The sequence below is a fragment of the Oenanthe melanoleuca genome, chromosome 3 (assembly GCF_029582105.1).
Source record: "Oenanthe melanoleuca isolate GR-GAL-2019-014 chromosome 3, OMel1.0, whole genome shotgun sequence".
Classification (NCBI taxonomy): Eukaryota; Metazoa; Chordata; class Aves; order Passeriformes; family Muscicapidae; genus Oenanthe; species Oenanthe melanoleuca.
In genome coordinates, this window is record NC_079336.1 from 43338761 (window position 1) to 43360950 (window position 22190).

At 36.3% G+C, this 22190-nt stretch overlaps 1 protein-coding gene across 2 annotated transcripts in view; it reads right to left on the reverse strand.

The window, feature by feature from the left end:
- Nucleotides 1–22190, reverse strand: part of WASF1 (WASP family member 1) — an 86811-nt gene that overhangs the window by 23077 nt on the left and 41544 nt on the right. Inside the window, exon 2 of one of the 2 annotated variants that reach the window (XM_056487484.1) lies at nucleotides 5191–5351. In XM_056487484.1, the coding sequence (XP_056343459.1) occupies nucleotides 5191–5323 (133 nt within the window). In that variant the 5' untranslated portion in view covers nucleotides 5324–5351. Of the gene's footprint in view, nucleotides 1–5190; nucleotides 5352–22190 lie in introns of those variants that run through there. The other variant, XM_056487483.1, reaches the window with a different exon arrangement.

A 22190-nucleotide genomic window follows, 5' to 3' on the forward strand; every position in this document is an offset into this window, starting at 1 on the left:
CAGCGTATTTATTAGAAACTATTCTCTCAGGATAATTAGTTACCACATAAGCCAGTCAAAATATATAACCAAGGTTCCTTTATAAAGCAAGACAGGAAAGATATGCTAAGTCTATTAGTATATTTTTTCTCCTCCGTTATTTCTGACATATAATTCAACATATCCATAGCCTGTTCATTCAGCTTCAGATTTTCACTACATAATTTACTTTTTACAAAAAAAAAAAAGAGACGTATCTGAGTTTGAAAGTCTGGGCTTATTTCTCATCAGAATCACTTCAATCTCTCAGCTCAGTGATTAGGAAACAGACTAAGAGTTAGGAGACTCAGAGATAAGGACCTTGGTAGATCCTTGGGAACTTCATTGGTTATGGCTGAGCAAGCTCTGAAAAAGTACAAACTAAACACATAGCACTGATGCTAATTAGGAACTTTCATTATGAAAGTGTGAGGGCAGTCCACAAGGATTACAGTAGGAGTATCAGAGTACTGAAGAGACAACTTGATTCCTTTAGCCAGGAAATTGAACCAGATGTTTATCAGACAACCTGACCAGGGCATCAAAAGTATCAAATAAACTTTGTTAAAGGCCTTATTGAGAGCAGGTCTGATGCTTCTTGTTGACATCCAAAAAGAAAAAAATCAATCTTCAAAAATCTTCAGGCATGGAAGTCGGAGACGTCATTTGTTACCACCACTGAGGACATCATCAAATAAACTAGCTGAGATTACTATCATGTATTCAGAAATCTGTGAAAGAGACTGCTGTGAGCTGAACTTATGTGGAAAGTAGCAGTGCAAATGATCATTTCACAGGGATGTCTTGCTCTTCCTTCCATTTCTAACATAACCTGAATTCACTGATTTATGTAGGTAAGGAATCAATGACAGATGGGACTTTTTTCTGCTAACACATAGTTGCTTTTGATGAAACTTTACTGACCCCTTGCTCATCCCTCTCATTACCATTTGGGATGGACAGAAAACAGCTCACATTGCCACTGTTGCAGAGACAACATCAAGAAATCATATGGAAGATTTTGAGAGGATGCAGTTCTCTCAAGCTCAGTTAGGCTTTAGTTTTCAAGTCCACCAGTTTTCTTACCTCTTGTGCACAAAAGTACTCTCTCTTGTGTTCCCTGCAATTGTAGTAATAATGAATTAAGAGGAATGACTAATGAAGAAAATTCACAATGAATGTCCTCCTGAACACACTGATAAGGAGGATGAGCAGGGCAAGATGCAATACAGGGGTTCTGCTGTTTCTGGAATACTGACTGAAGCTCCAGCTGCAAATCTGCAGAGACTTACTTCCAATCATGCAGCATGCAGGAACCTTACCATGTGCTGGTCTACACAGGGTGAAGAGAGAGGCTCAAGAGGCCTGGTTCTAAAAATTATTTGCAGTCCAAACACCTTGAGGCCAAGTATTTCTAGAGAAATATTCCCCACTTACTGAATGTTAACACCTTAAGCCATGACAAACTGAAGGTTTTCCCGAGCTGAAAAGGTGTTTCTCACAAGATAAAAGTGTCTCTCATAAGATGAACGCTTTTGGAGAAGACACAGTAACCAAAAAATAAGAAAGAAAAGAAAAGTGGTCTGAGAAGAAAAAATAAGAGGGAGAAATAACCTGCTCCAAAGTCAGGCTTTTACTCTGGAAAACTAACAAATAAGGGGCAAGGAAAAGAAAGAATTAGAAGAACATGGTAAAAATAGATATACTACACAGAAAAGATAGAAAGAGGGAAAAGGCTATAAAGGTTCAATGTTAAGTGAAAACTGTTTTCACTAACATATAAGGCACTCCAGCTTAGCAGAATTATGCAGCATTCTCTTTGGTTATGCAGAGGTAAAAGGAGAAATGGGGAATGACATCTTGCTATGACTGAATAAAAGGCCTAGTCTGAATCCCTGCAATGCAAACATTCATTAAAGGCACATACTCAAAAAGAGAAATGTTCTCCTCCCTAGATGAAGGTGTCAGAGACCAGGGCTGAGAACAAACCCCATCAGTTAGGTTTCTTATGTGGTACTGAGATTCTGTGTCCATGGAACAGCTGAATAAAAGGAAAAACAAGATTGGTCAATAGCTGTGAACAAAATGAGGAGGCTACACTTACACAAGAGAACTATTTATCCACCATCTAACAATGGCACAGCTGCACAATGCTATCAGTTGTGTTTCATGTATGCAGGAATGTTATGGCTTGACATACACCAACGTATAGACAACTGGACTACTAATGTATGTGCAATATTGCTGCAAACAATAGGTAAGCACTTCCTCAAAGCAGATACTGTCAGAAAGAAAGAAATACAGGGAAGAATTGCTAGGAAACTAAGACAGCTGTTGCTGCTGTCCAGAGAGTTTCTGTTCTGCCACAGTGCTAAGAAAAGCTGTCAGAAAACAGATCCTTTTATGAAGTAAGAGAAGACTGGGAATAGACAGGGGAGAAAAAATTACTTACTGCCAATTTTGTATGTTGTATCAAAACAGACTGATGTGTTTTCATGCTCCAGGGATGAAGGCAAGGACTATCACTCAAAGCAGAAATAAATATTTTGTCCTTTCATCTCGACTTCTTTTAAAGGTCAAAAAAATTCTCAAACTGAACAATTAGAAGCAGGACATAAAATAAGCTATGAAAGGTTTGATAATTTTTATGGAGACACATGGTAGTTACTGACATACTGATGTAAAGCTCTTTTAATTTTATACTGAAACACAGGAAAGCAGAATTCCTGTTATTTCATTGGTATTATTTCTGCTTGTATATCCTATTTAAATGTAGTATCCAAGATCATAGAAACACAGTCCTGTTCAGGTTAAAAGACCTCCAGAAGTCATCTAGTCCAACACTCTGTGCAAAGCAGATCCAATTAGATCCAGATCATGTCAGAAGAAAGGTTAAGACTGCCTGGTCATGAGAATCATAACCATAATGGCAGAAGACTGATCCTCTATTTGAGGGTCAGTAAATGAAAAATCTTAGAGGCAGAGATGACCGATCGCTAATCAGGTCAAACACCACTTATTCACATTTGCATAACTTTACCAGAAAAAGCAAAAGCAGCTTTAGTTAAAAGACCCTACCAGAGGTCTCAGTTTCCACCCTCAGAGTAAAAATCTCATTTCAAGCATACACATTATCCATGGAAAACAAAAAGGGAAGGACTGCAGAGAAGCTGGTTGCCAGGGGACTGCTGCAAAACCATGCCTGCTGGCTGTGACTCATAGGCAACTACTAAAATTTATCTGCATGTCAGCAGACCTCACTGAACACCCCTAACAGTGACACACCAAGTGAAGACTGGTTATTTGGGTTTAAGCGTGAGACACAAAATTCCTATTCCAGAAATCCTGAATATTTTTTAATTTGTATTACTCCTAGCATAAACAGGCAGAAAAGCTAAAATAATCCTGGAACAAAATACTTTCACAAGTACCCAAACCTTTGTAACATGATCCCCATTTCTGAAGAAGAGTCCTTAGCACTGCTGAGAAATAAGTTCTATTTTGCAAAACATGTTCTATTTTAATTGCAGGAAAATAAGTTTGGGGTTTTTTTGTTGAAAACACACAGTATCAGATTAAAAACTTGGTATAAACACATGAATGCATGTTTCAGAGAAGAACCACACTGCTTTTACAAAGAGGAGTTATACACAGTTGTGGCTGCGTTCCCTTGCAAGTGTTTCTCTGTCCTATATGTTAGGCAAACTACATAACAAATTCAATGGATATTCTTAATTCCTTTTTATCTTCCTTAATTGAAGAAATTGAACTGACCTCATAAGCAGCAGTACATACAACATCAGATGTAAGATCTATACACCAAGAAAACATAGCAAAGGCAGCTGGATCTCAACAGGTCAATCTGAGACCATGAAGTTGAGTTCGAAGCTACTGTTGGGTTTTTTTGGGTCAAATAATACTTCCAAATGAAAATGCCAAATAGATATTTGGCTTGCCACCTACAAAAGCAAATTTCCGCAGATAAAGCTTATAATCAAGAAAGAATTTTTAAAACAAGCAAACTAAAATAAAATAATACAACATTAATAAGAGTGACTTGGAAAGGGAGGATAGTACATGAGCAGCTAGATTGGGAAGGGCTTTTGGCAGAATGAAGCAAAATCACAGATGGTGATCATATACTGCATCCTGATATAATATGCTCTTGGTTCACTGAAAAGTATTCAAATAGTTATTTTCCTTTGTTGTTGCAGCTATATTAATAACCTTCATATTTATGTGCTGTAAGCATTCCTGCCTTAATTCCATAATTCAGTGTCCTCAGTTAAGCCTTTCACCTAATGGCACTCTAACAGCTTTGAAAGGCTGCCACAACAGACTCACCATACAGCATATCATCAAACCAATAATTAAATCAATCTAATAAAAAAATTAGGCTATATCACCTGTGACTCTAAGAAAATGATGGAGCTGAAAGACTTTTTACATTGTAGATGCATGCACATGCACATTTAAATATTTAATGTGTTGGTAGTTTTAGTAATGTCCTAGAGGTTGAAAAGCACTTGTAGTATTGGAAAATCAAAATGTGATCATGCTGGTTCATCTGACAACTTATTAAGTTACTGTAACTTAAAGAAGAAACAAGCCAGAGATCAGCCTTGTCAGCAAAACTCCTTCAGAGTTTCAGGGCTTGAGAAGTATTCACTCCTCTCAAGACCATCAAGAGTAAAATTGTTGACAGAGGGAAAAGAAGGAAGAAAAATCTCTTAACTATTTTAAATACCATATAATAATTATATTTTTGGGTTTACTATTTCAAAAGACAATTCTTTTTTCCTGAATGACCAAAGCATGACCAAGGGTTTAAGCTGAGAGAATTAAGCAACCAGTGATATATTTCTCATTAAGTCATATTCCCTATTCAAGAATTGCTGTAAGGTGAACATTTACTTCATTAATTACCAGCCATCTTTTCCTGTCATATTCCACTGGTAACAGAAATATATGGATGAAGTGCTTTAAGACAGGTTGCTAAAAAAGGTCCTAGTTTTCTTTCACAGACATCCATGCTAGACACTAAAAACAAAAGCACTACATTCCAGACAGTGACAATTTTCTACTGAGACTTTGAAAAAGTGTTTGCACTTCAAACACTGTGACTGTAAAATACATTTGTTCTAAATATAGCTATTAAGACAATGTACTTACTTAGGCTACTCAGTTGTCTGATTATATTTGCCAAGGAGATATTTGTGACACATTCCAATTCATTCTTGATACCTCGGGGCAGAGCTGTGTGGCACAAGTGCCTGGGGTCTATGTTCCTTTTTACCAGCGGCATTCTGAAATGTATCAGAGGACCAGCAAACCTGTGAAGAAAATAGACACAGTACTGTTATAATTTTAATTGCAAATATTTTAAATTCAGATTATGTGTGAAGTTAAATTGACTAATCCTAATAGATAAAAATAGCTCCATAGTACTGATGGACTTCATTGCTCTGTGAGTACCTAAATATTTTCTTCTTTGCCCAAAGAAAGATTATTTCATTCTCCCTCTTTAAATCTTTACCTGACTCAGATTCCAGTGAAGTGACAAATAATTTTTTGCAGTTCTTGTTTTTTCTAAACACCCCCAACCCCCTAAAAATGACACGAAAATCTCCGGTTTAAAACCATTAGAGAAAGATTGTGTTCTTGGTGGACTACTTCCTTATTCAGGCCAAGCAAAGTCCAACAAAAAGTCCTTTTATTATGAGGTCAAAGTCGAACTAGTTGTTGTCTATTACAGTCAAAAGGTAGATATGATTCATTCATTATGTCATGTTACCAGCAGAAGTCACCCTTCTAATCTGAACATCACTTCTAAATCATACCTAGTCAAGGCAAGAAAAGAGAAGATGTTGCCCTTCCCCCTACACTGCTACTGACAAGTAATTCAGCTAACAATACATCTTCCAAATATCAAAGTCTCCACAGTAGACTTGTAGTGCAATATCCTCCAGGACTCAGAAATCCTACCCCTTCACACTTTTCAAATCTAAATGGTAAATATAGCAAGAGTCTTTACCAGTTTCACAGACAGCACAAGAATTGTCTCAGGCTGTGAATCCCAGGCTGGTAATTTTCTGCACCCATGACACTGATTGGAAGGAGTTTCCCAGAGGGCAAGTTACATCCCTTATCTTATTAGTGCTGCTTATTAAGACCTGCCTATTAAAAATCTTCTTCACAAAAAGCCAATTCCCTGAAAATCTGTATTTCTTCCATCATTTGTCATGTAACACTCTGACAAGACTCGCACTTGAAACACAGAGAATGGATACATTTAGTGTTGGTTTAACTTATTCTCCCTTCCCACTGCAGAAGAGATCACACTTTCTCCAGACCAAAAGGAAAACAGCTTTTCCACAACGCAACCCATATGCAGTCCTAGTTCCTCAACCATCCACAGCCTGCCGGTTTCATCTGTCCTCTGCTTGGAAGTTTTACACCAAAATGTTTTCAAGATGCAGCCAGGGCTTTGTGTTGAGCCACAGGATGCACTTTCCCTCCAGTATCTATTTAGCCACTGTTATCCTTACTTGGTCAAAACAAGTGTTTTGCATAGTAGGATAAGGTAGAGCTGAAATTTTGCTGACCTAGAATGGCACAGTGAATTAAAGAGGAAAAGGTGACTGTAAAGGAGTACTTTCACCTCACAGACTGCTTAGATTTCTCCTCACCTCATTCCCTGGGAGTATATTCTTTCACTGAAGCCAGGGTTCATAGCTGAGGGACCCAGGTGGGATCCTTAAGTGGACCTGAGAAACATCTCTGTGTTTCCAGGATCTGATTGCATCTTGTTCATTGCATTTCAACATCATGACTACCACCCTTATTTTCTAGACAGATCAAAAATATTCTATGCTTTTAATTTACTTTTATTTTCTAGAAATATCCCAAATATTTCCAGTCACAAAATACCTACTGAAATGGTAGACTTTACACACAAACTAAATAAAATAAAAAGTGCAAATCTGAACACTGTCTCAGATAGAAGCAGTGAAAAAGTGTTCACGAACACTTAACTACAAGTTCGTTATCATGGTTCCCCAAATGAAAATAAAGGAACCATTCTGTCCCTGTCAAAGAAACACAACAAATGACACATGAGAAATGTTCTACAGAAGCAATTAAATATTAATTCCAAAGTTGAGCCCTTTCTTGATTACTGCTTTAATGACAGTGTTGCATAAATACCAAGCAGACAAGTCTTTTAAAGATGGTCCAAACAAGTATATAAATAAACATTTTCACAGAAAAATTCCCACTTTCAACATTTTCTAATATCTGAATACTACTGTTGTGGCTGTCCTACACAAACACTTAGTATAACAAAAAAAGGTAGCAGCAGGAGCAGTAAGTATGCTAAAAGGTATAGTTTTCAAACAGGAATAAACTTAGAAGAGAAACTAAGGACAGAAGATATAACCCATGCCTTCAAAAATATGCCTAATGTTTGAAAACTGCAAAGCCTGAAGAGAAGATATTTACCAGATTCCCATAGAAACAAGACAAGGGAGGCAACAAAGGAAAATACCACTTAAACATGCTTAAAAATGAAGGAAAAGGCATTTCACACAACGTTTAATAAATTGTGGAACTAATTGCCACAGGATGCTCGATACAACAAAAGTACCTGCTGGTAAATTGTCCACTATGGACCTCATATTCTTTGCAGTTTGTTGCAACCACTAGAAGATCTTGATGATTCCTTCCCAATTGTAACTAGTGATCCCAACACAGGGAGTAACAGGTGAGCTTTACTGTACTCACACAATTTCTTCACTCCTATAAAAGACGTTTTTCCTAACGTAGTTCATAACAAGAAAGCTGAAAAAAATCTGAAATAGCTATGTTTATTATATAGCTTTAGAGCTGTGAAAGAGGAAAAAAAAAAGGCATTGTTACAATCTATTATATTCTTTAGGCAAAATGCAAAAAAATGCATACACCTTCCCTCCCTCACATCCCCCAGCCCCAGCTCCCAAACCATGCGTTACCCAAGCCACTGGGGCAGAAAAGGAAAAATTCATCCCTACATCATGAAATCCTGTTACCATGTCACTCCCAAGTAAGCCCTGGAAAGTGCTCATAACTCCAGCGAGGCAGAAGAGAGAAGCAGCTTGTCAGTGCATAAGAGGATCCCTCGGTTGAGAGGTTACATGACACCTCCTCAGAGGTTTACAGCTCTCCTCCTGTCACACAGGTCTCCCTCCCCTCAGCTCTCAGAGCTCAGGAGGCAAGGCAATCCTCAAACACAACTACCTCCTCTTCCCCGCAATTCCATGCTAATCTTTGGAGGCAGCTCCTCCGAAGTGAAGCAGCACTAGTTTACACTCAGTTGACTGGAAGTACTTTACTCCATAGTGATCTTAAAATGAAACTTCTCTCTACAAAGAGATGCCAATGTCTTTTGGAGAGCCACTATTGAAAACTCTTCTGCCCCACTTCCTATACATCCTTTGAAGCACTCTGAATCCACTTGAGAAGCAAACTCTAATCTTCTTTGCAAAACCCTTTGCTACTTCAGCTGCACAATGGCTGGCACAAACTCATCCCCCTCACATATGCTTCGAGTACGAGTGCAGAATACAACTGTGTGTACAGAACACCTCCCTAATGTTTTTGTTAAGCTACCATGCTTTCATACGTGATTTTTCAGGAATTAGGTAAAATGCTCGAGTTGCTTTTCAATTAGTTCCTATTACTTAAAAAAATAGCAGAACAATGGGGCTAATGAGAGCTAATTAGAATGTTTTCAGAAGAACAGCCTTAATGAGATTTGACCGAACTTCTTATCAAAAAAGCAAGTTGTTGAGTGTGTTGCACAGTCCTCTTCAGCTATTAGGGGGTCTTAGGGGATGAGTGAGACTCTTTTCTGTCTCATAGTGTTCAAGCAGTGCTGGCAGCGCTCAAAAACCTGATCCCCGTGCCCACATCCCTTGGCTCTGAGCAGGAGAGTGTCCCAGCTGCTGGTGCTCACAGAAAGCCCTGGGGAGCACTTGGGGTAGGAAACAAGCTACCACTTCCCCTTCAACACACTCCTGCAGAAGTATTTCAGAATTGCAAGATGTGTGGAGAAATGTTACATGACTTACTAGAAGCTTGTGAAAAATCTGAAATGTCAGTAGTCACAGTAACGATTCAGGTTTTCTAACAAGTACAGTAAGACAAGTAGGAATGAAAGCACAACAATAAGATGGGGAAAATGAACTAACCTGTCCAACAGTTTAACTGGAAATTAAACTATACTTAATTTTCATTTTCAGAAGACTAATGAAATTTCATAATCACATGGTTTTTATTAATGAAAGTAATTTTCTGATTAGGTTACATTTCATCCTTACTAAAATTGTCATTATTTTCTTAGCATTAATGAAAGATATTGATCTATTATTTTTTTCTATAACTACCTCATAATCCAGCACTGAATGCCCTTGCTTTGATGGAGTAAAATTTATTTCCAGCCATTTCTAGAGTATATCTTTAGACCTCAGTATTACAATACTACTTGTAATTTTCCTTTAACAATGTGCAACAGCAATGCCTTTCATATGCCCCATTTAATTGATCACATTCCAGCTGCTGGCAGAACAGACCACAGTTTCAAAAGAAACAATCAATTTAACACTTCCCCCACCCACCCTAGGAAACACAAATAGAATATCTAACAGTTTTTATATTTGCTTACATAATCGTGTACTAACTGCATCTATGCCACATACAAGCTAATAAAAAAAACCTTAAATTTGTTAACAAATCTGGTAAAATCAGAACTGTGTAAGTTTAAAAAAACAAACTCATTATCCTGGCAAAATTTCTTTTAATTATATTACAAGACATCACAAGTCATACCAGTTGCAGAAAATCCAAAGATGAAGTTCTTATAATGCACACCTCTACAATAAAAGGAAAATGTGCAAAGAATTTGTGTTCCTTGTTTTTCTGCAGCTCTCACTGCAAGATCAAGATCAAGATCAAGTACAAGTTGAAGAAGAAATAGACACCTACAGTGTGGTGTCCTTCAACAAAGTAGGCCACAACCACCTACTGCTGAGTCAACATAACAATTTTAAAACTCTAAAGGAAATTAACATCCCTTAAAGGATACATCTTAGAACTGACAAGATGACAACTGACATCTTAAATTGGCAATTCAACAGAAAAGTGTTAAAATTACACTTTTGAAATCTTTTCTGTTGTGAACCATGTCACAGAATGGAAAACCTTCTCCTTGGAACATTTCTCTCAAGTCTCAGTCTTCCTCAACTCACTTCCAAAAAATTTTCCTAACTGCAACTAACTAGGAAAAGACTTTATTGTAACTAAAAAAAAAAAAAAAGTGAAAGAAAATAAGTGTGGAATGTATTACTGGAATTTGATGTTGACACCACTGCTCTTTAAGAACGAGCATAAAATGAATCACTTGCATCTTAAGACCTCCTATATTAGATGGTCTATTTAAAAAAGTTGCTACACATTTATGGAATCACAGAATATCCTGAGCTGGATGAAATCCATCACGATCATCAAGTCCAACGCCTGGCCCTGCACAGGACATTCCAAGAATCACATCATGTGCCTGAGAGTGTTTTCCAAACACTTATTGAAATCACACAGGCTTGGTGCTGTGACCACTTTCCTGGGGGGCCTGTGCCAGTGCCCAAATGTCCTCTGGGTGAAGAACCTTTTCCTGATATCCAATCTAAACCTCCCCTGACTCAGTTTCATGCTGTTTCCTTGAGTCCTGTCACTGGTCACAAGAGTTTGGTCAACCTAAGGAGCAATGCGTATAGAGGGCATAGAATAGAAGTTGATAATTTCTTTTTTAATTAAACCACAGAGTCATCACTAATATATTTTCTATTTTATTCGTAGTCATAAATATAAAAATACTGTTTCCCCAAGTAATAACGGCAACAGTCTCTCAAAATGTTCTCTAAATATTCTCTTGCTGAACTGAAGATAAGATTACTCAAGGATAGATTAATATGACAATGGGTCACTGAAGGCTCTAGCTCAATAACATTTTATAGGAAAGCATTTGATTAGCAAGACAACATTTGATTAGTAATCATATAACTGTAAAATACTTTTAAAATTAATTTGTGATATTTATTCTGTATTTAATATTGACTGCGTTCTGTATTGTATTGTCTGTGGCAATTAGTATCTTCCTCCTGTAGAACAATCTGTAATCATCTCAGCACATCTGTCACATCAGATAAGCAGAAATGCGAGCACAGTCAAAAACATGGGTAGGACTTGAGTTCTACTGAATCTCTAAGGCATAATTACAGTGTTAAAAAATTATTTTTCAGCTACTACCATCTAGCCAATTTTCTCTCAGATGTGTATCACAGGACTACAGTCTCTCATCCATTCCTGCATGCACACCTGCACACATACCTGCTCACTCATCTTTCACACAGACAAAAAAATATTTGAAAATCAATTTGAATTTGATTAGACACTAACCACAGCCACATCTACTTCCTTGTCAAAATTTAAAAGTTTAATATTTATTCAGCAAAACAAATGAAAAAAAAGGCCAATAATTTTTTATGTTGGAGAAGAAAAAGCTGTATTTTAAGCCCTATGTAGCTTGTGACTATCACGAATTAGTATCATAAAAGTGAAGGCAATTCTGGCAAGTAATGGGTGGAAAGAAATTGAATGATTAATAATTTGTATGCTGACTTTTAAGAGCTTTATCTGGGATAAATTAGCTTTTCAAGAAAATCTTAAATAGCCACTGTCACAGAGATGACTCTGGTGATGGCAGTGCCAGCAGAGTTCTCAGTATGGGCAACAGTGCAAAATACAACTCCACAGTAGCAATGCAACAAGTTCAACCTCATTAACAGAAACAGCAGCAACATTTCAGGAAAAAGTTGACATACCAGTTCATAATTACAGGGGCTATCTCAAGTTTGAGAGGAAACACCAGCATTTCACTTTCAGTGAGTGAAACTGCAATCTGGTCAAGTCAATGAGCTCTGCGTAACAAAATACATCATCATAGCAGGCAGCAACCACTTCCCACCCTGTGAGTCCAGCCTCAGGGCTTGCACACCATTTCCCACTCTGCTGGGGAAAATAATTTACCTTTCAACTCTGGCTACAACCTGCTCTTGAACTTTGGGCCTTCCTCAGTGTCCCCACTCACCTGTCTGGAATTTCTCCCACCTGTGTTTTGTTCAGGCTGCCTCTGGCCCTTTTGTCCCAGTATGCAGGTAGGAGAGGTCATCACCATCATTTATCCCCTCTCCCTCTCCCAAAAAATTTCACCCTGAATACACATACAGAGCAAAAACTTAAGGTATCCTAAATACAAGGAGAGAATATTCAGGCCAGTATTGGTTACTTTTTCCCAATCCAAGTGCAAAATGCAACAGGGTAAAATAAACAGCATGTGGATTTTGCAAATCTCGTCCACATTGTTAAGCAGAATTCCTACCAATGAAATAGAATTCAAACACAAACAATTCAGAGTGAACCAGCTTATTGACTGTGGCTTTTCAAGACAGGTTCTTTTTACGAGGTTAAATTCAGCTTGATTTCACATAACTGAAGTTTTTTTCCTTTGTTTTCACCTGTGATTTTCCAGAATAAACAAGTACCTACTGATTTGTCCATTTATTAAGCACCAAATGTTACTTCCTTCCTATCCCACTACCTTCCCAACAATTTACATCTTTCTATGGTGTCTTTTCCGTCATTCATGTCAACTTTAACAAATCTGCAGCAAAAGCAAAAAAACCCAAAAAAACCCAACAAAATCCAGCCATCATTACTGCAGTTGTCTTGCTAATAACTGTAAAAATATCCTGTTCATCTTAATAAAGAAGTTATTTAAATCAAATTGCACTTGGAAAAATAAAAAAACATTGAAAACAAATTAGGTTCAACACTACCTACTCTGAACAGCAGGACTGCTGGGGGCAATAAGGCACTAAGCCAGTTACACTTCTGGCATACAGACAAAATTCAATGAACTAAGCTAGACGTGACACTGTTTAGCATGTCTACAGCAAGAAACATTTAGACTTACAAATTTCCTTCACATTAAATATGTTAAGCAAAAATAGAAATAAGAAAATTATGATGACTTTTTTTTTGTATAACATCTTACTTCCAAATCACATATAACATAAAAAACCACAGAACACACAGACTAAAATTTCTGATTAAAAAACCTCTCCAAGGTCTAGTAAAAAAATAAAATAACATCACTAAGGATTTCCAGATGTTAGATGTGAATTAAATGATATTTAGGCTTGGTTTTCCTTATAATTCTACTTCTTAGAATCTGAAACTAAAACTTTAGTTACAGGTATGACATCTCATATTTTAGATTTACAAAAACAGTAAAGAATCAGAAACTGGATAGAATAGAATTGTATTCTTCAAATCCAAATCCTAAAGGCACAAAATCCTAATCAGCAATTTCTTTCCTTCCAATACAGAACTAAATTACAGTGAAGACTTATAAAATCAATCCGGTGAATAGTTCACAAAAAAGATGAGAATCATTATACCCAAATAGGCACAAGCTGCAATGACATTTACAAAAAACAAAAAACAAAAAACAAAAAACCAAACAAGAAAACAAAAACAAAAGTGTCCATATATTAATGGAGAAATATTTAAGTCATACAGAACCACAACTCACTTCATTGTTAGGATAGTAATCAAGAAAAAATAGTGACTTCTTACACTTGTACTTCTAATATGCTTTCTGAAGAAGTTAATTTTAAAAATATGAAGCATATGCACATATTTGCATAACATACATGTACAGACACAGATGGCTACCTTGAAATAGAAATATTTTAAATTATTATATGTCAGATTAGAAAAAGAGCTTCAAAATTTTTTATCAGCATTACTAAATATTATTCAGAATAGCCTGTACTCATTAATTTTCTCTTAGTGAGCTCCTGTCAGGTCATTTGATTAATAACAATTTTGGAAGTATCCTGGGTTCTAATTTAGGTACAGCCAAGAATGTTTAAATTAATTTTTGATTACAAGTTTTCCTCTTTTCCCCAAAGGCTAAAAATGTATTAATGCATAACATAGTATGGAACTTGAAATTGCTTTTTGAGACCTATGTTTTATCTGATGACATTTTTCCTCTCTGCATTAATCTAGTCTTCCTGTTAACAGTTTCTATGTATAGTGTATAGCACAAAAGCCCTATGATGGATTGCAACAAAAGCTCTTTATTATAGTCTTGACAGAGACAGATAACGAATCCAGTGCTAATTTAAAATCAAAACCTTAGTACCAGAACTAAAGGTAACATTCTGTGGTTTAAGTATATCTTATCATAACACGCTAGCTTTGAAAATTTTCTACAATTTTCCTTGAAAATGTAATATTCCATACATTAATGGTTACCTTTGTTACACAGTCCTTTGCCAATCCAGGATAAGACTTATTACAAGCACACGTGAATTTTATAACAATCTTACAAAACCCACCAAATGCACATAAAAATTAATTCCAATATCTGCTGCACGGATACAACCACCCGCCTTTGAACGGACAATATTTTGCGGCGGCCAAGTATAAATATTTAAAGGGAAGGTACCTGAGCTTGCTGGCTGCTGAGCACAGCAGCCTGGCAGGCACCGGGGGGATGAGGCGCTGCACGCTGAGCTCCTGCGCTCCCCATCGGCACCGGCTCCGGACAACTTCCAGAGCTGCCCCTCCCAGCGAGCTGGGGCTCTGCGGACCGCAGCCAGCACCTCCCACGCTGCCCCTTCCAAACAGGCTGGCTTTGCACCCGGGCATTAGAATTCAACACACAGTGCCCTGCCCTGACAACGGGGCTGTGCTTACAAAGGAAACGCAGACACGCTCCCCCTCGCTGACCAAACTGCCCTTTCTCCCCAGACACAAGCGGAGAACCCCCTGAAGGCACAGCGATTAGGAAGTAATTATTCCTTTGGTACCAAGCTACAATAGGCAAATATTAAACTGTGGTGTGCCAAAAATGAAAGAAATTAGTTGCTGTGCATTGGTAAGGAAAGGAAGGAAGGGGAATACAAGAGTCTGGATATTGTGTTGATCTTACTGATGAATCTGAGAAAGAAATTGCATATTAATCAAATAATAAATGACATTGAGAATCTACAGTAGTAATTAGACCAATGTACAGAGGGCTGTTACTAAGAAACATCACACAAAGCAGGAGCTACTTACACATATATAGTTCCTGTACACTAATTCAGCAGTGATTCCTGTACACATATACAGTTCCTGTATAATAATTCAGCAGTGATACATACTATATTAGCTAGTACTCCCTAACTAAACTATGGAACAGGTGTCAACCATGCCTATCGACAGTTTTTTGTGCCTCAAAACATTTGAGATTTGAAGAAGTGATGTTAGCACTGCAAGAGCCACAGAGGAGTCATGTATTTAAGAATGAAATCTTCCCTGCACTTTATGCTATGACACCAAGTGCCTAAATGCATTTTATGCTTAGATACCAAACCCACAAATGAGAGATTGTTTGGTTTGATTTTTTTTTCACAGTTTCAAAGAAAGAATTAAGATATACCAACTATCAAGTGGGATATAAAGAGGTGTAATAATCATCTTATTACTAGTAGCTGAGCTGCTTTGTAGATGAATTCCCCCCTCTTGTGAACAATGAAATTCATGAGAAGGATTTGTTGCAGAAAAGTCAATGCAGAGAAACATTTTTCCCCATCTACTGCCATTTATGTTATTTAAAATGTTTGAAGAGCCATGCTGCAGAAAAAAGGTATTAACATCTACAGAGAAGTTGTTTAGTTTTGAATTGAAATATTATTAAATATTCCACAGTCTAGAAACACTGATGATGATTAAATAATGATTTATATTATTATAATATATAGAATATAAAAATAAATATTATTTTAATAATTATTTATACTGTGGCAGGCTAGAAACAGATCATTACATCCTTCACTTGGTGTAACAATTAAACTCCCCACTGAAGGGAGTTAAAGACCTGCTAAGTAAAGACTGGAGGGCTCAGATGTGCCTGTTTTCTATGCAATGAAGTGCTGTTTGGGACAATAATTTTTCCATTCAAATATCTTCATTCTAAATAGGATATTTCTAGTAATTGCTTGGGCAACCTCTTACAATCTACTACATATCACACATACAAAAATGTGATGAATTCTCCCTCTTTCCCTCCAAGCTTTGTTTGCCTATACTTTCAGATTACATCCATTACTTCTTATTTCTCATTGTTTGTAAAGTTCAGTTATTTATGTCACACCTTTTCTGTGCTAGCAATTCTACTAAGTCACAAATTTCTGTTCTTATTTAGCAGAAAAAACAAAACTGAGGGGTCCAGATGAGGATCATAGAGGGGGATCAGAGGGCTGGAGCACCTCTGCTATGGAGACAGGCTTTATACATACCACATTCCAGTATGTAAAGGGGGCTGCAAGAGAGCTGGAGAGGAAGTTTTTACAAGGGCACATAGTGATACGAGAAGGGAGAATAGCTTTAAACTAAAAGAGTTATAGTTAAATAGATATTCATTGTTTAGATTAGACATTAGGAAGAAATTCTTTACTGTGAGGGTGAGGAGGCACTGGGATAGGTTGCCCAGAGAAGCTGTGGATGCCTTATTCCTGGGAGTGTTCAAGAGCAGGCTGGATGGGGCTTCAAGAAACACAGTTTAGGGGAAGGTGTGGAACTAGTTTATCTTTAGAGGTCCTCTCCAGTACCAATAATCTTATGTTCTATGAATACTTCTAATTATGACATTATTTGTTGCTATTGCCTAAATCTAAATTTGCAACCGCATAAATTCAATCTTGCAAATTCTTTTTCCCCCCAGTTAAGTTTCTTGTTTAGATGTCCTTCGAAGGCTGAGGTCTAAGTTCGAGACTCTCAAAATCATGGTCATTTAAGTAGATATTCTGGAATGAAATGAGATTCTTTACAGGATGACATTTAGAACTTGCAATAGAAAGTTTTTTTCTACTAGCCTAACTTATATAACTTCCAGTGAATAAATAAATTTTTACACAAAATCAAGAAAACTAGTCATGCCAATATTCATTGAGAAGAAATGTGAGCTATTTGCCCTTCTATCATAAGACCAATGAAGGATTATATAAAAGAATCAGTACACATTTAGTAAACTTATGTAGCAAGTAGGGATTACATGCAAGAAGGTTTTCAAATGTGCTGTATTTTAATTAATTTTAATATTTTGTAGTTTCTGCAAGCCATAATTTAAGCACCTTAAAATATTGTATAAGGAAAAACTTATTTTTAGACAAAATTAGATTTCTTTGTAATTCTGTAAGCAGCATTTAAAGTCCTCATATTTACCTAAGTATTTCCCCTTAAATTTAAATACTCAAGTTAATTATAGCCAGCATTTCTTTTCATGCCTGAGTTTGAGCAGTATACTTGCCATGGAATGAAAAAATATCGATGAGAAAACTAATTTATTTTGTGAAGATTAGAACAAATTAAAGCTAGTCCTCTCACGGCTTTCGTGTCATGGTCGATTGTGAGCTTTAACTAAAGCTGTTCCCATAATTGGGATATCTGTAGAATGCCTTCCCTCTCTGGTTTCCTCTAGCTATTTACATGTAAACTAACACTGTCACCTTTCCATTGCCTGAAACATTTGCAAAGACATGCATTTTAACAATACATACAGGGGCTCAACTATGTTCCAAATATCTGTTCCCTATGAATTTTCTCTTAAATGTAACAGTCACTAAAAATATTGAGATGAAATAGGAACCAGACAAACAAAGAATGACTGCATTCACCTTCTTTTCTTGACTCTGGGTTTCGAAATTTGATTTTTAAATTTTTTAAGTTGGTTTTGTGCTATGCATCAAACAATCATTATTTAAAGCTACCAGCTTAAATAACTGAAGGCACAAACATGGAAGAACATTTTGCAAAAAATTCACACATCCTTGCACTTTATGATTTGGGCTTGGAGATACAAAATCCATGCAAATGAAACCTACAGTCAGCAAACTGGAGAAGCCATCTCAGTTTCAAGCACAGAGAAACTTGTCCCATTTGGAAGCTTTTCAAGGGAACTTCACCAGGTCAGAAGAGTGTTTTCAGTTGTGCATTCTCCTTACATCAGACTCCTTAGTAGAGAGACAGTAAAGGTCCACCTTCATGGCTTATGGCATCAACAGGATTAAGTCACTCTGAGCAAAAAACCTGTAGGTACATATTTATCAAGGAAAAGAAGGTACTCTCAGTCTGCAGGGAATACATCCTTAGGCCCATTACATGTGACAATCATAGCACCTTCTATGATAAGGGAAACAGATCTCTGTTAGCTTCTTCAAGGGAGTCAAGGGACCACATACAGAAGAAGAAGGTAAATCTGTTTATTCTTGATACAATACCACAAAAGATTAGCCCAACCAGCCACAAGGAAGGGCAGATCTAGTAAGGGATTTAATAAAGTTGGCTCTTTCTCTCTTAACAAATATTTAGCAGAGAGTAGATAGTGAAAGAATAGGGATGTAGAAATGAGATTATCTTTAGCTGTCTCTACAGGGAGCTCCGAAAAGATAGCTTGGAATTGTTAGACTTTGAACTAGTACATATAATTATCAAGTAATAAAGATGCCTCAAAGGTAGATAATGTAAGAACTCAATAATTTCAGTAATTCCTTTTGCAATTAAGATATGCTCACTGTAGAAATTCAGAGAATTTAGGACATAGTATTAGACAAGAACTCTATAAAATGCTACTTATCAAATATTGGTGCTGTCATCAAAATACTAGTTTCAAACATAGGAAATAGGAAATGGATGTGTCTGTGAAGACACCGACATGATCACTTCAGCTGCCTCTGAGGAAAGCAGCTAAAAATCATCATGGCCAGCTCAGTGCTGGAGATTCCACAGAATGCCCAGAAATCAAATCACAGGTGCTTAAAAAGAGCAACCATTTCATTCACTTTTTTCTGTTTTTTAACTAAGGACATATGGAACAAACAGGAAATCAAAAAGGCCTCCATGTTCTTAGGTTAACTCCATCTCTGAAGCACAGGCACCAAAGGTAGGATGATTCTTGCTTCCTGAACAATAGCCTGATGTTTGAAGAAGTCACTCAAGAAATGGAAAGACTGATTAAAAGATGGACACAAGATGAAGAAGAATGAATTCATGCCTCCCTTACTGCAGTAATCAAAAGCATTAAGCCACAAAACACTTTTGTGTGAAGGCACTTGAAACCAAGCAAGCAAACAAGGAAGCCAAATCTTATCCAGAAACTGGGATATTAGCTGCAAGTGGCAGAACCTAGCTTCCAGATCTTAATACCAGAAAATAATTATGCACATAAAACTTATTTATTTATTTATATATAGTCATTAGGTAAAACCAGTTTCAGATTAATTGATTAGAACATTAGATACGTGCCCTTACAGTTTGATGTCCTGGTCACTTTTCATTTTTCCTCTACAACTTAGCTCTTTCTTCCCTAGAAAGGGGAAGATATAGGTTTAAATCATCTGTCTTGAGTGCTGTACCCATATTTTTCAGTGCTCTAATACAGCATAACCAACCAAATGTTCTATCAGTCAGAGACAGTAATGACCACTCTCAGATGAAATGAAATCAGCCATAGATCTAATCCTTCGCTCAACTTTTCAAGCTTCTCCTGGGAATAATAGAGTTCAGGAGGCTACCCACGAACCTAGACAAATTAAGCACTTCTAAGCATGTGTGGCTGACTTAAATTAAATGTCTCAATTAGGCAGGGAGGAGCTTAATACATTTATAAACAACATTAAGCAGTCTTGGAAAATAAACAGATGTAACTATCTGTAATGTGTATATTTTGGGTAGGATATGTCATGCTTAAACCACAAATCTAATCCTATGTAATGCAAAAGACAATGCTAACTAAAATAAACAAAGCTTCACCTTACATCTAGTTACCACCTTGACACTAATATTAAATTAAGTACAATTCACAATATGCCAATTTCATTCTAGATTAATAATTAATATTAATGTTTCCCCATTTTAGAAGTGTTCTTCACTGACCAGTTCGCTTTACAAATCCTGTCTCTCCAACTGTAGTTTAATGCTTTATTACCCTTCCTATTTTACATAAGTAAAACATATTATAAGTGAATTTATGTTCATTAAAACCAAGAAACAGTATGCCTCTCTGAGGGAATACAAGATGTGTAGTCAAGGAAGTTCAGAATATTTTGATTAAAATGTGAACTATGTTTCAGGTCAGGAGGTGTTCTTTGGATATTGATTCAGGTTATTTTATTAACTTAGAGATAAGAAAACTGTCCAGGAGTCTGGAATTAGTACATTGAAACACCCGTCAGGAGCCCACACAATTCAAAGACATCCCAGCAAAAGAATGGATGTGGAACTCAACATGGGATTCAGAATAAGGATGGGCTGTTACATGGCACAGAATACCTGAGTCACTAGTGTATGGCAAGAGGATGTAGGCTTGGAGGTGTTCAAAAGACATGTAGATGTGGCATTTGGGGACATGGTTTAGTGATGGCCTTGGCAGTGTAAGGCTATTGATTGGAGTCCATGATCTTAAAGGTATTTTGAATCAAAATGATTCTATGATTCATACAAATCTTAATGGGAATATTCACCTAACAAATTCAGATAGTATAAGTAAAAATAGCAAAATTAATTAATAAAAAAAAATATTTCTATGTAGTAAAATCCTGATTTCAATGATAGTACAGAATATTTTTATACCACTAAAATTCTTAACAAAAAATTTAAAATAATAAAAAATCTAAATTTTAATTTTTTCCAATAATTGATATAAATAAAAATTGTAAATAAAATTCTTGCCTTATACTATATAGCACAATGACAGATCCAATCAAATAATAATAGTCTGCTTGGTTATTCCTGGCTATTCTGCAAGATATTCTGCAATCAAAACCTTTATCAAAAGACCATAAAATACAAAGTAGGAAAGTAAAAATTTTGCTCAAAAAAATACTACCTTTAATGCAATCTGAAATAAATTAATGCTTCTGAATGCAACAAGTAAAAGCTAAAGCAGCCACCAAATGTCATTTATATTACTTGCAGATCAATGCTACAAGAGACATGGCTATGCACATAATAGAGTAGATAATGAATTCCTACTAATAGTCTGGAGAAGTTCTGCATCAGCAAGCAGGAGAGAATACCACACTGGTGAGAAAACTGATGCTGATGTTTATTCACTAAGATAACACAGTTTTACATTTATAAATGAATGTAATGAAAGGTCCCAAAGACAAGGTTTAAAAAAGAAAACCTAAATTGGATTGGCATAATACAATTTCTGCACACTTCTGAAAAACCACAGCAACTTTATCTGCTTTTATAACCCATAACCTCAGTTTGGCAGTTTTCCCAATGACCTAGATTCTCCTATGGTGAAAAATACTACCAGAACTCATTGCTGAGCCCAGATTAAAAAGGCTAACAAAATTACCAGAGTTAATAATTTATATTTAACTCACATGGCAACTCCTACATGCTGGGAGTTCTACAAGAAATCAGATGATCATTGCCATGTACATGTTTAGATGAACTAAGATTGATCTTGCATGGCAACTCCTACGTGCTTGGAGTTATTCTATGAGTGTTGAGATGATCATTTCAATGTACATGAGCCAGGGGGAGGGAGCTGCACAGTAATCTGAGTATTAAAGGAACAAGTAAGGAGGTTTCAAAATTTATATCTTGATCCTACTCTCCACTAAAGAACTAATCAGAAAGAAACTAATGAAAAAAACAACCCAACGAAAAACTCCCAAACCAACAAAAAACCAACCAACCAACCAAAAAACAATGCAAAACAAACAAACAAAAAAAAAAAAAAAAAAAAAAAAAAACACAAGAAAAACAAAAAAGAAAAACCATAGAAAGAAGACAAACCCTCTGGTTTACAATTTAAGCTACATCACAGTCTAAAGCCAATATTCACTTTATATCAGGTATCACTACAGGGATAATATTTTGCTAATATAAGAGAAAAGGAAGAAAAAAGTAACAAACAGTGACATGGTAAAAGATTTTACACTTATAGCACTAAATTATCATTGTATAAATATTTGGACAACCTTGTCCATAAATAAAAAGGATTAAAATAA